The sequence below is a fragment of the Filicampus tigris genome, chromosome 20 (genome assembly GCF_054856515.1).
Source record: "Filicampus tigris isolate MCC_2025a chromosome 20, RoL_Ftig_1.0, whole genome shotgun sequence".
Lineage (NCBI taxonomy): Eukaryota > Metazoa > Chordata > Actinopteri > Syngnathiformes > Syngnathidae > Filicampus > Filicampus tigris.
Window position 1 is genome coordinate 9,676,456 of NC_141236.1, and position 15,680 is coordinate 9,692,135.

Consider the following 15,680-nt stretch of genomic DNA (forward strand, 5'->3'; position numbering starts at 1 on the left):
ATGACACTGGGCTTCTGTTTTGAGAGCTGTTGCTCTCAGCGTGTCAGTGGGTGTCTCTCTGCAAATAGACTCTGTCGCCTTAAGCGCTCATAACAAAAGGCCGTGACACTCTGATGTAGAGGGAGGCGGGTAAGATCAGCAGACTTTTTTTTTTTTTTTTTAATATATAAAGCACTCAGCTGAGTCGTCTCGCCGACAGTGAATTTCGAGAAGCTGTGCTGCAGCCTCACGTTATCGGGGCCCGAAGTGGTCCCATGACCACGCAACATAAGAAAGAGCCCTTTATGCGAGTCTACATAGACCTTCCAGCCTGATGAAACAACTTTCTGTGGTACTGTTGTTTTGTTAATGCAGCTTGTTGCTTATTATTTTAAAGGGAACTGATTAAATGTGATTTGTATGTTTATCTCAGTCGAGGGGTTCTGGATTCGAATCTCGCCTCAGGCCCTCCTATGTGGTGTTTGTTCTCCCTGTGGTTTTCCCATTCCAAAAACATGCCTGTCATTTAGGACTCGAAATATGGAAATGAACGAACGGCGTGTTAATGTTTTTTGTTTGTATGCTCTGCTGTAATAGGCTCCAGCTCACCTATGACCCCAATGAGGATAAAATTGACTTTTTAAGATTGGTGAACAAATACTGCCGTAGGGTCTTAGGAGTTTTGGCCCACCCATCAAGTGTGAAATTAAACAACCAATTAGGGATGTCGCGATCACATTTTTCCCAAATCCGATTTATTCACTTGATTTTTTTTTTTTTTTGTATCCGCTGATAGTGAATCCTGATCTGATACTTCTGCAATGGCTCAAGCAAAAAAAGAGAGCCCATGATAGGGCGATAAGTGCAAAAGTGGTTCAAACCAAGTAAATACGGGGTGTGACTTATACTAGCAATAGCATTTTACATGGCCCGCTTTATTGAATTGTTTTAAAAAAAATGTAATATACAATTAACAATTTGATCAAGATAATTCCTGTTCTACTTTATCAGTATTTGTCAAGTTGGCGTTGGGGCTTCTGGGTTAAGTCGCCGTCCCCGCTGCCTGGCTTGCGTACGCTCGCATCCTGTGTGGCTGATGTCGATGCTTCCTGCCTTCCTGTTTCTGTCACGTCCACCTGGGCTCCTGCTGGGGCTTCGAGACAGCCATCTGTCATGTGCATGCACGGCAGAAGACCAGAAATAGCGTTTGTATGACAAGTGGTGTCACCTGAACACAGACGGCAGACTTGGCGCTTCTTGGCGCCGTTTGAATTTGAGCGTGAGGAAATACAGTACAATAGTGTTCGAGAGGAAGCCTGAGCATTCGTATATGATATATCCGGTATGTCGCAGGATTCCGATTATTGCGTCGTCGCTGCATTATGATGTTATTGTCACAACGTATTACAAGGTACCTTGATTCCCACCCCTACTCTGTATTATAATGTTGTTTATGATTTTTTTGCTGGTCCAAAGAGGGATTATACAACCTTGGTGCTCTCACCTGAGTGTCATCCTGGTCTTAATTTGTGTGATTTTTGGATGTCAAGTCACTATGACTTGACTACTCAGGTCTATGTTTACATTCCAGCAAGTGACGGCGGTTTTCTAGTTTGCATTGGGGAAAAAAAGAAAATTGTAGCCACTGATCCTCCAATCACTGCTTCAGCTCCACCACTTCCCTCCTCGCTCCCCAAGCCAAGCCCTCCCCTCATGTTTATGTATCCCCACAGCCGGCCCACGTGAACGCTGCCGTCCAATCGGGGCGTCCGCATGCAGGGGTGGAGGGTGTTGATGACATCACAGGGCTGGCGGCTTCCATCCAGCTGCAGGGGAGCTTCATTTTCTGCCTAGAGCGTTTGTACTAAAATGGAGGCCTGCTCCTCACCTTGGTAGCACCGGGCCTCCCTCCCTCTGCTCTCCCGTCGCTCCTCACTCATGTCGGCATGCGCTAGAGCGGCCAGCGGGATGGTTCTGGACGTGCTTGGCTCCAACGGGCCTCACCAGCTTGTGGCCCTCTTTCATTTTAGAGGTGAGAGAAGGAAATGCACCTAAGTAGCGTTTGAGTGTGTGCCGTGCCTGTGTTGCAAGTTGTGTACTTGTCAGGTGACTTTTCTGGAAGTTGCTGCAAATGGGTTGCTGCTGCTGATAGTATAGCGTTACCCAAGTGAGCAAGCAAAGTGTACTGAGTGCTGGTTGGAGTCTCCCATCCCCCACACCAGGACTCAGGATGTCAGAGGAAGTGAGGTCAAAACTTGTCATCTCTGGCTTGTGCTGTTTTTTTAAAGCCTACTAGTGTCAACTCGTCTACCTAAATTCTGTACGTTTTTTTATTTTTTTTTTTTTTGGGAGTTATTTTCTTCTGAAAATCTTCACACTTTACTGATGACCTAGTTAGAGGTTTCCTGTGCACGTTCAGATGACAAAAGGTTAGTCGTTATGTCCGTCCGTTTGCGAAGCCCGCAGGTGCAGCCGGCGCGTCTCCTAATATTTCATGCTCACAGAAACCCAAGTGCTGTTGTGCAACAGGAGCCGGCCAACCTCTCGACACCTGCCTTGATGAGATGTGGAGCTCTCCTAAGAAAAAAAAAGAATATTAACCACTCATGTTTGGTAACAAAGTTGCCCAAGCATGCTTTTTTTTTTTTTTTTTTTTTTTTTTTTTGCAAGAACCCTGAATAAACTCGACATCATTCAAGACAATATCTTAAATCACAGCTGAGGAGCAACAAGCTTCTTTTTCATGCCGAATCATTGAAATGATCGTTAAAGTTTGGCACCATTTAGGAAAATAAACCATTCTGTACAAGCTGACATGCAGCGTATTTAACATCTGCCTGCTGAATTTGGTGAATTATGATCTCCTGAAACCTTACATGACAGGAAGTGGCTTGTGTGCAAATTGTCGAATCAGAATCATCTTTATTTGTCATGCACAACATAAATGAAATTTGACCCATCACGGTAATGGACGCAGTAGAGCAGGGGCTACTGAAGCGCCTGGGGAGCAGTTTGGTTTATCTGTGTCTTGCTCAAGATACCACAGCTGTTTGTCTGGGGTTGGATGGTCTTGAACTGGGGTTACCACGGTGCCAGACAGATCCTAACCGCCTGGCCACAGCTGCCCATCTAGTAGATTCTCGTACATTCGAGTACATTCAAATGTTATAGACACACAAGAATAACAATAACAGATAGCATCTTAGAATACTAAATTTGACCAAGTCAGTCAATCTATGCTAACCAGTACTGTAGCATTTAGCGTGAGCAGCGGCTGCACACGTCTTATTAGCCGAATTGATTCTGGTTTGATTAATTGCATTTGGTCCAAAGTCCTGCCTCTTGGTCCATAGTTACCATGGTGACGTCCGCACGCCGGTTGTTAATGTGGAAGCCGAACTTGACTGTCGTCGATATATTTGAAGTCTCCGCCACATCATCATGAGCATGCAAGCCTCTGGAGCGCGTTACCGTTTGCGAATGAAAAGGCGTCGCGGGCACACAGGTGTGTCTCAGCCGCTGCATGATTAATAAACGCTCAATTATTGATTCAAGTTTTGATGAGCCTGCCGCGCCTTTCAGCGACAGCGGGGTTACTGATTAATTGGCAGGCGACACATCTTTTGAATGGTAATGAAATCATTGGTGTCTTGTTTAAACCAAAGCTGTTTATTTTCTTTCTTAATTTTTGCATAGTTAAGAACGTTTGGCAATTAGGGTGATTAATGATACAGCAAAAAAAATCAGAGTTCAGTCGGTGTGTATTTTTAAGTTTAGTGTTTGGTTCACACTGGGTACAGTAAGAGAAGACATTTTGCTACATATACAACTGCTTTTCTTTTTTGAAGACAGGAACATGTTGAATGACGTTTATGTAAAGTGTTTAAATGACGTTTGTAATGAAGTATAAAAATCCTATTCATGTAAATACTGAGCAAGAGGATTTTTTTTTCTGGCTGGAAATGCCATCATAAAATTTCCTAAAATACTGTTTCATAAAATTCATTTCAATGTAGGAGCTGGCCACATACAAATGAATGAATATAAAAGAGTACAAAGCACTGAAAAAAAAAAAATATCGGTGATGCCATCAATCTTTAGTCGACATTGACTCAACTCTCATCACATTAGTATCGGCAAAAAAAAAGTTGTGCAACCGCTAGCACCTCGATATTTAACCCTTTCATGCAAAGTGGTCACTACAGTGGACAGCTATTTAAAAGTTGCTTTCGCCTATATTAATTAAACAAAAAATATATTTCTATTTTAAATAATAACATTAAATCATAATTAATGCATAAAAGGGTTAAAAAATATTTTTTTAAATTTTGATTAATTAATATAGTCGAAAGCAACTTTTAAATAGCTGTCCACTGTACTGACCACTATGCATGAAAGGGTTAAGGTGTATGCAGGGCTCCGCCCTAAAATGTGTCCAACCATGTTCCTCGATATATTGTATGTTATTTACACCGAAACATGATGTACACCTGAATTAAAAATTCTCCTCCTTCCCTCCACCCTCGTGCAGATGTTCCTCCCACCGAGCAGGAGAAGCTTTTCATCCAGAAGCTGCGGCAGTGCTGCGTCCTCTTCGACTTTGTCTCGGACCCGCTGAGTGACCTAAAATGGAAAGAGGTGAAGCGGGCGGCGCTGAGCGAAATGGTGGAGTACATCACGCATAACCGGAACGTCATCACCGAGCCCATCTACCCTGAAGTGGTCCACATGGTCAGTAATCTCTGACTTGGTATGCTTCAACTCATGCAAATGGGAACATGCTCCCTGGGCCTTGTTGGTCCAGTGCTGCTTCATTAGAACTGTGCCCGGATGTGCTCGTGTTTGGCATTACCGGGATAACCGCCTTTGAAGTAAATCAAAGCGCTGCCTCAATGCCGCATGACGCACAGCTGCTGACCGAGGTGCAAATTTGCCCTCCCCGCTCCTCCTTTTTGTGTGGCTTCATTTGATCCATGCGGCAGAGCGAGACAATCATTATGAAAATAGAGAACCTATTCATCCAAAGTTCCCACACAGAACATATTAGGAAACGGACACAAGGGTGTAACTGCCTTCTGATCTAAGTTACACGTCATATTTCCGTAACCACTTAGAGTGCAGCTCCGACTCTTGCGAGCAAAACTCATGAAAAATGAATGAAAACTGTTGATGTTACATTTTCTGAAAGTGAAAAAAAAACCAAACTGTGTTTAGTCAGCCTTTCTGTCTGTATGTGATGTGAAGAGTTGCAGTTTCTTGGAACTTTCCTCCCCCTTTGTCCTCAGTTTGCCGTGAATATGTTCAGGACGTTGCCGCCGTCCTCCAACCCGACGGGTGCCGAGTTCGACCCCGAGGAAGACGAGCCCACGCTCGAGGCTGCGTGGCCGCATCTTCAGGTGCATTTTACCTCGATTAAGAATGAATCCAGTTTGCTGTTGGGCATGCAGTGTTTTAATCCATGATCTTCCTTCAACAGCTCGTCTACGAATTCTTTCTACGCTTCTTAGAGTCGACCGACTTCCAACCTAACGTAGCCAAAAAGTATATTGACCAGAAGTTTGTAATGCAGGTAAGGTGTGCTGTCCTTGCCTTTTTCGGGCCTCTCGCCTCTCTTTCCCGCATGCTTTATTAAATCATGTCGCTCTGCACTCAGCTCCTCGAACTGTTTGACAGCGAAGACCCTAGGGAAAGAGATTTTTTAAAGACCACCCTGCATCGAATCTATGGCAAGTTCCTGGGCCTGCGAGCGTACATTAGGAAACACATTAATAACATATTTTATAGGTGAGTGTGAAGTTATGTGAGCCGCGGTGTTTAATGCCAGTCATTTAAAATGCTGTTTTTGTTGTTGTTTTTTTTTTATACAGATTTATTTATGAGACTGAGCATCACAATGGAATTGCTGAACTACTGGAAATATTAGGCAGGTAAGAAGGGAATATGTTCATACTTAAGAAAGCAGTCCTGTTTGGTGGTGGGTCGCAAAATTAATAAAATTTGTCTCCCCAATACCTTCCAGTATAATCAATGGATTTGCGTTACCCTTGAAAGAAGAACACAAGATATTTCTACTGAAAGTTCTGCTGCCGTTACACAAAGTGAAATCGTTGAGCGTTTACCACCCGCAGGTACCACCGCTAAGTGTTCATCTCATGATGACGTCGACAGAATCAAGAGTTTGTGGACTAAAGTTGTGATCTTTGTGTGCCTGTGTTTAGCTGGCCTACTGTGTGGTACAGTTCCTAGAGAAAGATAGCACGCTTACAGAACCGGTGAGTTGTGACTCATGTAAATGTTTACTGGATTTCCCCCAATGTATTATGGCAATGCATTTTCCGTAGCAGAATATCAAGAATGCAGGGCTTTTCCAGGGCGAAAAGAAAATATAACTCAGCAATCGTTGTGACAAAAAAATCATTCCATGCTTAAATTAGCCATATTATGCATTTAAAAAAAATATTTTCCATCTTCCCTCATACTTTTTACATCCTCTGTTTTGATTACTGATGAAAGTAGCTGGTTTTGGGAGCGTGAGAATAATGGCTCGTTTACCCCAAAATAGGCTCATTTCAGCCGATATTGCTGGGCCAATGCCAATTACAGCTTGATGCCAAAAGTCATGTTCAAATGCTAACACAAGGACTAACTGTCCCGTGCAGACTGTAATGGCTCTATTGAAGTACTGGCCGAAGACCCACAGCCCCAAAGAGGTGATGTTCCTCAACGAGCTGGAGGAGATCCTTGACGTCATCGAGCCATCAGAGTTCGTCAAGGTCATGGAGCCGCTCTTCAGGCAGTTGGCCAAATGCGTGTCCAGCCCGCACTTCCAGGTCAGGGGGTCTCTCGCGCGCACACGCCACATACGCGCGTCAAACATGGTGTGTTTTGACCGCATGCGACGCCTTGTTTGTCAGGTGGCCGAACGAGCGCTGTACTACTGGAACAACGAGTACATCATGAGCCTGATCAGCGACAACGCCGCCAAGATCCTGCCCATCATGTTTCCTGCGCTCTACCGCAACTCCAAGACCCACTGGAACAAGTCCGTTTCACGGTCCTCGCCCAGTTTTGAAAGAATAGTCCATTCAATGTTACAACGTGCACTGATGTCATTTCCAGGACCATCCATGGCTTGATTTACAATGCGCTCAAGCTTTTCATGGAGATGAACCAAAAGCTGTTTGACGATTGTACGCAGCAGTTCAGGGCAGAGAAAAGCAAGTAAGACATCAGCTTTTTTGTATTTACAATATGGATTTGATCATTCACTTTAGACATTTTTTTCCACTTAAAAATGTACCAAACAGCAGCAGTGACACCAAAGCACGCCGAACACTCCTGTTCTGTTTGTTTCTCAGCAACAACACCAATGGTGCCCGGGTCAGTTTGACCCACGCTAGGTTTAATGATACTCAAGTGTTCAAAACAAAACAAAAAAAATTGTGAACATTATTTATGGTTCATTACAAACCCTTCTGTTGTTTGTTGTCAATGGGTCAATGTCACTTGCTGCCGTTTAATTCTTTAAAAAAGTAAACTTCAAATATATCGCTTTTGAATATAACAAAATTCCATAAATAAAATCTATGAATATCAAAATAAAGTATACTTAAAAAAGAAGAAATAAAATGGTAATCCTGTAATTGCTTTTCCTTAAAATTGGTTAAAATGAAAATAAAAAAGAGGGTAAACGTGCATGGCCCTCATAAAATCGCATTTAAGGTGCTCTTGAGCAAGGCACCCATGAACATGACCTAGCTTGTTTTGTATAACTTCAGTCCAACACTGGGATATGCTCAGAATTGACAAAATGACAAAAAATATCCGTTCTATCGAAAAAAGTTACCATCTGTTGTTCTACTATCAGTGTTTGTGTTTTGCTGTTGACCCGCAGAGAGAAAGCCAAATGGAAGGAGCGAGAAGAAGCCTGGCTCAAGATTGAAAATCTCGCCAAGTCCAACCCGCAGGTAGTCAACAATATCACGCTGGTGCAGTAATTGCACTGCGTAAGGACCTTTGAATAGCACTTGAAGTTTGACTCTGATAAAAAAAAGCTTTCTTGCCGCATCTCCCACAGTTTCTGACGTACACTGACCCGGTGAGCTCCGGCGGGCCAACGGATATGGAGACAGACGGGCCGCTGCTAGATGACGTCAGCCTTTTGAAGAAAACAGTAGCTGAGGAGGCCACACAGGTAAAGGCGACACATTTCGACTCGACAATAGTCTTTGCGTCGTACGAAAGGCACCAACACAATCATTTAAAGGGGGTTACATACATACCGATTTTAACAGCAAAAACTATTTTCCAAAATGCAAGAGAACTTCACACGTGTGAAGAACATCGCCGTGTGCGCCAACTGATTTTGTGGCGTACTCGAGATGACCACAACAACACAACGATATTCCCGCTGATAATCATGTTTAACATTCACGATTGTCGGCCACGACTTTTTTGAGCAAAAAAATATCACACTTAACAAATCCACAATGAAGGCTAATTGCTCACAATAATGTTTCAAGGACACCTGACAACAGGGCCTTTCAGGCTTTCATTGAAATGGAAGAAAAAGTCTTGAATTCATGCCGATCGTCAAAAGGTGTTTATTCCAATAACACCGACCACACCACATGATAATCGCTAAGATTCGTCTCAGGGCTCAAGACTGAAACCAAAATGGGGCAGTATTTATGAAAAGGCCTTTGCCCATTCAAATTCAGCATGATTGTGAATGTGTGTGCGCCCCACCTAAGCGTTTTTGATAGAAATCCACACATCTTCAATCGTGGTCTGTCTACACTTGGTTCAGCTGCAGAAAGACCACAAGCGAGAGCGGCCGCTGATGCGGAGGAAATCGGAGCTACCCAAGGACATCTCCACCGTCACGGCCCTGGAGCTGCATCGGAGAGCCGAAGAGATGTTAACCACGCACGATGGCCACTAACGGGACACAAATCCCGCCGCCTCTCAGCCCGGCCCAGCACAATGCATCCGTTCAATCCTCCCCGCTCCCATTCAACCCGAAGCTGCACCGGACAAAGCGGCGCTGGGTAGTCACCCACCACCACCACCTCCTTTCATTCATCTCTTGGCTATTATTTCTGGGGGCTGTGCTGCCCCCTTGTGGTCATCCCTCTCAGGTGTTCCGTTCTATCGTCTTTTTCTAGATGTCAGGTGCTTTTACAACAAAAACAAAACAAAAAAAATAAAAACAGGATGTGTCCAGTGTAATGTAAGAAAATCTTCAAGTGGAGGCAAGTTTTCAATACACTTTTCAAAGTATTGAAGGAGATGGTTAACGCTGACTTATCTCCTGTGTGAAGTTGTTTAAAAATAAAAACTCTTATTTTTGTAGGAGAGACAGGTTGTTAAGCTTCAAATTCCTGAGAGACACCACCGCAATGGGACGGCAGATTCCACCTGATAGTCTTCATCGCTTCATCCCACATGTGACCCCTCACCCCCCTCCTTCGCTCATAGACCCCAGGTAGGGATGACACTGCTTCACACAGGAGGTATGTTTGGGTTTTGTTTTTTTTTCATTTATTTATTTTTTTTCATTTTTCATTTTTTTTTTTTTTTTTTTTTTAAGAAGAGCTCAAACGCGCCTTTCTTTTTTCGCAGTGCCTTTTTAAGAATGGGGATGTTTGATCAAGTACAAATTTAAATGGAAAGTCCTCCAAAGCACACGCCTTGCTTAAATGCCCCCCCCCCCCCAAACCGCCTGCCCCAAAAAGCGGGGGTCTCGTTAGAGGTGGGGGAGCCACTTGAACGAACGAAGCACTTCCTGATTACACTTGAACGCTAAACGCAAAAATCTCGTAAAGAGATTTTGTCGTGTCTCACCCATCGTCCATTTTAACAAGCAACTTCTTAGTTTTGTTCCCACCCATCCTGCCCCGGTCCACCCACCAACACCCTTAACCATTAAACTGAATGTGCAAACTGTAAATATGTCACCCGTCATCAGTATTGTCTGGTTGCTGGATGCTGTCCCCTCTGGAAAAGGCTTTAATAACAGCTCCTTTTTGGAGGCTCTCCCGGTTCCTTATAAGCTTTTTTTGTCCTAACAGAATGACTATTACAAGTGTCTTTTAAGTATACGTCTCATACTAAATGGCTTGTACATATGATGTACTGTTATTTTATGTTACAAATAAATGTTTAGAGTTCATATTTTGTACAAACTCCACCCACCATGTGTACAGAATACAGAGGAAATAGTCGGATCGTGGCAAAACCTTTAGAAGCTGTATAGATTTTTTTAACTGTTTATTTTGGGCTCCAACACGTGTTGAGATCCTACGTACATAAGCTTTTTGTGTGTGTGTGTGCTTTAATCCAAATCTCCAGTGATGTACATCTATCTATATACAGCAAATAAAGAGAACATGTGAGTTTTATATTTTCATCCTAAGAAAAAGAACAATCTGTAAGTATTGTTTTTTTTGTTGTTGTTGCCTCCACATAGAAATGTTGGATGTCTTTAACCATTAAAAAAAAAAAGAAAAAAAGGAAAATATTGTACTTTGCTGCCCCCTGCTGCACAGTATGCTCATGCACCTATAAAAACTCAAACCACTCTTGCTCCCAAGTCACTTTGAGTGTTAAAAAAATACATTTAAATGGACCACATTACCCGTTATCCAGTTGGTAGCTACCTATGCTTACAAATTGCTGCCTGTCCAGCTTTACTTGCGCTACTTGCATGCCTTGTCAGAATACTTAGGATAACACGTTGCACCATGTCCTCAGTAGGTAGCTATTCTGTCTGAATTTTGCTGGCTAGCTGCATAGGTCTTTGTGTAGCAAGTTAGATTCATCTGTCGGGACATATTTATTGCATTAACGCTCATAAGCCACTACGTAGCAGTTTGCTCATGCTTTCAAGCTTGTTTTAAATTTCAAATGTGATCTGATGTGTCAGCTTTTATCACGTTGCAGGAAAATTTGCAGTTGAATTGCGGCCCAAGTTCCCTCGCTGAACATTGATAATCTAGTCTCTATTGGAACTTTGTCTTTGACCTTTGACCTTTTCAGGGACTTGCTATGTGCTGCCTGCCCTGAGCCATTCATGGTCTCTAAATTGCCTCCTGCAAGGTCGTTTGGGTCTTTCACATTATTTTTCACGGACAACAGGGAGTGTTGGCACCTGCCTGCAGCCTTCGCTGGCACCCCTGCTGGGATCCGTAGGCGAACATGTGGAAATTTCCACTTTGGGGCCACCGCGGAGAGGATAAGCGATCAATTTTTCTCACAGAGCCATATTCAATTCAGTATGTAGTCTGGTCTGAGTTGAACATTTTTTTTTTTTTTTAATTAAATGAGCAAAACATTTTTTTTTAGTAATGGACTTAAGTCTCAAAGGCATGCTCTCTTTTGACGATCTTAAATAGCTCAGTTTAGAAAACCTGAATTGCTTGATTATCAACATATTGTTGCAAGAATTAGCCAAGGAAATAATCATCTGGGCATGATGCGTCATTGCAAATCAAATATGCCCGTCTCGCGCTCTCATCTTTCAACATGAGGTCACTCAGGTTCATGGTTGTTGCCCGCAGTCAAAGCGCCATACTTTAAATGTGTTGTTTTGTTTTTATCAAGCTGCTCTCACAGCCCTCTTTTGACTTGTGAACTATGCCTGTGCTAAAGCCCCTCCCCTTATCCTTCATCCTAGCAACCAAAAAATAGCTCGTCACGACCGAAGATGTCAGAACCTATTGCTATGGAAACAAGGCTAAAAAAAAAAAAAAAGTTTTGAATGTCTATCTCCCGTGCATTCGGGTTTTTAGGAAAAAGCTTTCATCGGTGTGTTACTTCACCTTGAATCATAACAAGTGTGTGACCTAATCAGTCTACCTGACGATAATGGCCCCCCACTTGAAGATTGTTTTCGATGGCCACCAAAATGTGGACGTTGTGCCCCCGAGTATCTGCATGTCTGCTGCTGTAAACATGCATGCCAGATCAGTAGGTGGCAGTGTAACTAGTTCCTCTCTCTATTGTTATCTCTCACTCTGACTTGGATGTCACCTCCTCTTTTTCCCCTTGCCCTATGCAAGTCTGTTGTCCCCTCTTAGCCATTTTGCCTGAATTAGTGGGCATGTAGCAACCACAAAGTGGGCACATGCTTGAATAGTGAGTCAGTCGTACCTCACAACGGCGCTGAATTCAAATACGAGTGTGATAATGGGCCTTCCACTTGAAGACTGTCTTTGTAGCCACAAATGTGAATGTTGTGCCCAAAGATTGAGTTTCACAAAAAGTTTCACTAAAAGAAATCTCAGGTTTAGGTATTTTGGCATCAGACTAACTTGTTTCATGGAAACCAGACTGAAGGATTGCGATTGTCCTTTCTGACCTAAAAGAGATCATCATCTCTTTTTGCAGCAACTTGCACGGAATGGGACTTGACTTGAATTGCATCTTGCAAAAGATGCTCCCTGTACACCGAGTGTGTTTGGGTGGGAGCCAGACTTTAATTTCTTTCATGTCTGATACCCGATTGCATCAAAGCACCCAGCTTGGGAATCAGGCCTGGTCTGTCTGGTCAGGATGCTTCAACGAGGCCATCTTCCTTTCCAGGGAGCATGACATGACCCAATAATGGCCAAGAAAAGTTTTTGGCGGAATATGTCCCCAAAAAAAGTTTGACCATGGCGAGTCCTCGAGGAAATCGGGCACCTTTCTCAACTTCGAAGTTATTATTGCTACCGAGACCAAGATCACAGGAAAAGGGATGAGAATTCCGCATACTGGTGAAGGAATTTAGTGGCCTCAATGAGGATAAGCATCAGCAGCACTTTCATTACTTGAGTTCGTTGCTCCGGCGCATCGTGGTCAGCGGGCTTTATATGCGTTGTGTCCATGCGGTCACAAAAATTGGGATGCGTCCAGAGGCCTTTTGTCACTTCTGTCGACTGAAAATGTCATCACACACCCTCGGGGCTCAGATAACGACCAATCATAACTCAGCTTCAGAAAACGGGTGAACCATGATTGGCCGTAATCTGAACACTGAGGGTGTTTGATGTCACTTTCAGTCGACAGAAGTGACAAAATGGCCTTCCCCTGAGATGGCTAAAAACTCATATTTCATATTAATCGTATCGCCTTGTTTCAACCAGGGGCGGAGCCGGAATGTGGCTAATGGGTGGGCCTGGAAAAATCAGGGTGGGCCGGAATATTTCTCTCACTAAGCACAATCCTCCGGTCCCGACACATATTCAAATAAAATGTCAAACTGTCATGGCTCCGCCCCTGGTTTCAACTAGTGGGCCTGCATAGAACATAGTCTTGAAAAAAAATATGTATGGGTTGGTTTCCCCTTTCAAAGAAGGCTGTGCCGGGATTGACAATTTGTTCTGCTCTTTTGTAAATAGTCTTCAACTGTGCCACATGACAGGCAGCTCTGTCTGTACAAGACAGTGCTGACACTGTCTTGGCTGGCCAGGTTTACTTCTCATGGGTTGCATAATTTGTACTATTTCAGACATGTGTTGCATGAACCCCCTGCGGCGCTGCTATTTTCTTCTCCTTTGAAACATAATGTTGAAAATGCCTTCACAACGCGCAGAATTCCTCAATTGTGCTGCTCACCAATCCCCTGCTGTTCATTGATCAGTGGAAGAGAAGCCTGATGACGGGTTGAAGACAAGAGATAAAAGCCGTCATCTCCATTTGTGCGGATGAGATTCAGTTTACCGGGCAGGATGCGTCTCTCTGAGGCGCGAGCACAATGCAACCGCTGTGGCCTCAGGTAACCTCGCTGCCAGCGGGCGGGTTCTGGAAGTTTCTCAGACATGCTGTGTCACGTCGTGAAGATCTAAACATTTTCTTTGAAATTCCTCCCATCTGAGGATCGTCAAAGCTAATAAACCACAATTCCCTCGAAAGTGGCCCGCGAGTGCCGAGAGAGGAAATCGTGTACGATTATGCTTTATTCAAGACCGCTCGTGAATAGCAGTATTTTAGTTTTTATTTACTTTATTATTATTTAAGTTGTTGATCTCTCTGTGTAATGTTAAAAAAAAAAAAAAAAATCTTCCAGAAGTCAACTGTTTATTGATCGCTTTTTCCAAGGTAGTTTTGAATGAAGCATAATTTATAAATGGGAGACTCCCTAAAAGAAAAAAGCCAATTAAAAGATTATAGCACATACTCAGTGTATTCGTTACCTGGTATGAGGTAATCAGCATTTAAAATCTACGTAGAAGTAAAAGGCCACCAGTGCGGACGGTGTTTTTCTCTTTCCGAGCACTCTTGAATGTGACATAATAACCTGTGATATGTTGTGTCAATATTTAATGGTTATCCAGAAGATGATATTTCCAAAGTGTTCTGGCTTTTGTGAAGAAAGAAAATGTATCTATTAGTTTGAATCTTCCCACAAGCCTGCTTTTGCATCACCTTACCCAACTCCTTGGCTCCGTCCCAGCTGGATCCGTTGTTACATTCACACAGCCTGACCCCCGGACGGCTCCGCCATCGGCAACGCGGCTACTTACCGCCCAGATTAAATCGCGAACCCACCCCCCAGGTGTTGAATCCAGAATGGCAACAGTGTGAACAAGCATCCCGCTTGCCACCACACAATGGAGAGCTTAAGACGACGACGACGACGCAGACCTTAGGGTAAGACATCGTGTTCCCCTGCAAAATAAGTGATTATTATGGTAAGTTGAGACCCAGGCTGTTTTTTGTTGTTATTCCCAGTGGAGCTATGACAAAACAGGACCTTTTAAGTGTTTACCTCCAGTGGGTTCTGCGTGACCAGATGGGACATCCAGAGACTCTTTCTCAGATCGTGCAAATCACATAAGGCCAGGTAATGTAAAGTTCACTCATGGGACACTTTATTAGGTACACCTCTCCAAGTGAAAGACGTCCAATACAAGAGCAGGGGTAACAACTATCTTTGTAAAGGCAAATAAAATAGAGCAGCTGTCTAATGTCAACAGTGGTGCCTCTATTTCAAGGTTTTAATCCCAGGCACAGCCAGTAATTTAAAAAAAAAATATATTTTTTTATATTAATTTTAAAAAAAAACCTGACAGTTAAAATGATGTCACTGCTGCACCAGCGGATCTTATTGTGCAGCTGTACCTAATGTTGCAGCCTATTTATGGTGCATGTGTGTGTCAATACATTGAGGACATAAAGCAGCAGGGGACCTCTTCAGCAATAATGACTCGATCGGAGGCTGGCCTCAAGCACAATGCTCCTCTGACTTGACTGTCTGGAACACAAGCATATCGAGAGCACCTGGGGACACACACATGCAGGATATCTCGATAGTGTTGTCAAATCACACACACACACACACATCAGCACTCAAAGTGACACAGGTGGGGGCGACGCAGTGTAGACGCCTCAACCTCACCTGACCGTCTGGAGCCGCCAGGCCGAGATGCACTTGAGGGACATGAAGTGCAGGAGATTGACAGAAGGGGCCAGACACGCTGGCAGAAAAGGGGGTGAAGGGGATTTTTGGCTCTACTCTGATGAGCAAAAAGCAATATGCACAACGTCCCCGATCTGACCTTTTGCGAGAGGGATATTCAGACCAGAGAGTTTTGTCATATTCCGTATGGGTGAATGAAATTGATGCAGGGGTTCCTCGGTTTATGACATTTATGAATTTGCAAGTCTCAACTCGTTGTATATAACCTACCACAACGTAATGACGTCACGATGATTTA

The 15,680-nt window shown here is 43.6% G+C and overlaps 1 protein-coding gene across 12 annotated transcripts in view; it reads left to right on the forward strand.

The window, feature by feature from the left end:
- Positions 1 to 15,680, forward strand: part of ppp2r5cb (protein phosphatase 2, regulatory subunit B', gamma b) — a 30,396-nt gene that overhangs the window by 6,147 nt on the left and 8,569 nt on the right. For 3 of the 12 annotated variants that reach the window (XR_015083776.1, XR_015083777.1, XR_015083778.1), the window contains exons 4-18: positions 4,511 to 4,710; positions 5,265 to 5,375; positions 5,456 to 5,548; positions 5,633 to 5,763; positions 5,847 to 5,906; positions 5,999 to 6,107; positions 6,198 to 6,251; positions 6,639 to 7,021; positions 7,099 to 7,200; positions 7,874 to 7,946; positions 8,057 to 8,173; positions 8,789 to 9,466; positions 13,604 to 13,738; positions 14,417 to 14,613; positions 14,695 to 14,806. Coding sequence is in view for 5 of the 12 variants with exons in the window: in XM_086018306.1 (XP_085874432.1) it covers positions 1,918 to 2,011; positions 4,511 to 4,710; positions 5,265 to 5,375; positions 5,456 to 5,548; positions 5,633 to 5,763; positions 5,847 to 5,906; positions 5,999 to 6,107; positions 6,198 to 6,251; positions 6,639 to 6,809; positions 6,894 to 7,021; positions 7,099 to 7,200; positions 7,874 to 7,946; positions 8,057 to 8,173; positions 8,789 to 8,923 (1,578 nt within the window). In the remaining 7 variants the exon portion in view is untranslated. Of the gene's footprint in view, positions 1 to 1,748; positions 2,012 to 4,510; positions 4,711 to 5,264; positions 5,376 to 5,455; positions 5,549 to 5,632; positions 5,764 to 5,846; positions 5,907 to 5,998; positions 6,108 to 6,197; positions 6,252 to 6,638; positions 7,022 to 7,098; positions 7,201 to 7,873; positions 7,947 to 8,056; positions 8,174 to 8,788; positions 9,925 to 13,603; positions 13,739 to 14,416; positions 14,614 to 14,694; positions 14,807 to 15,680 lie in introns of those variants that run through there. The other 9 variants (XM_086018304.1, XM_086018305.1, XM_086018302.1 and 6 more) reach the window with 7 other exon arrangements.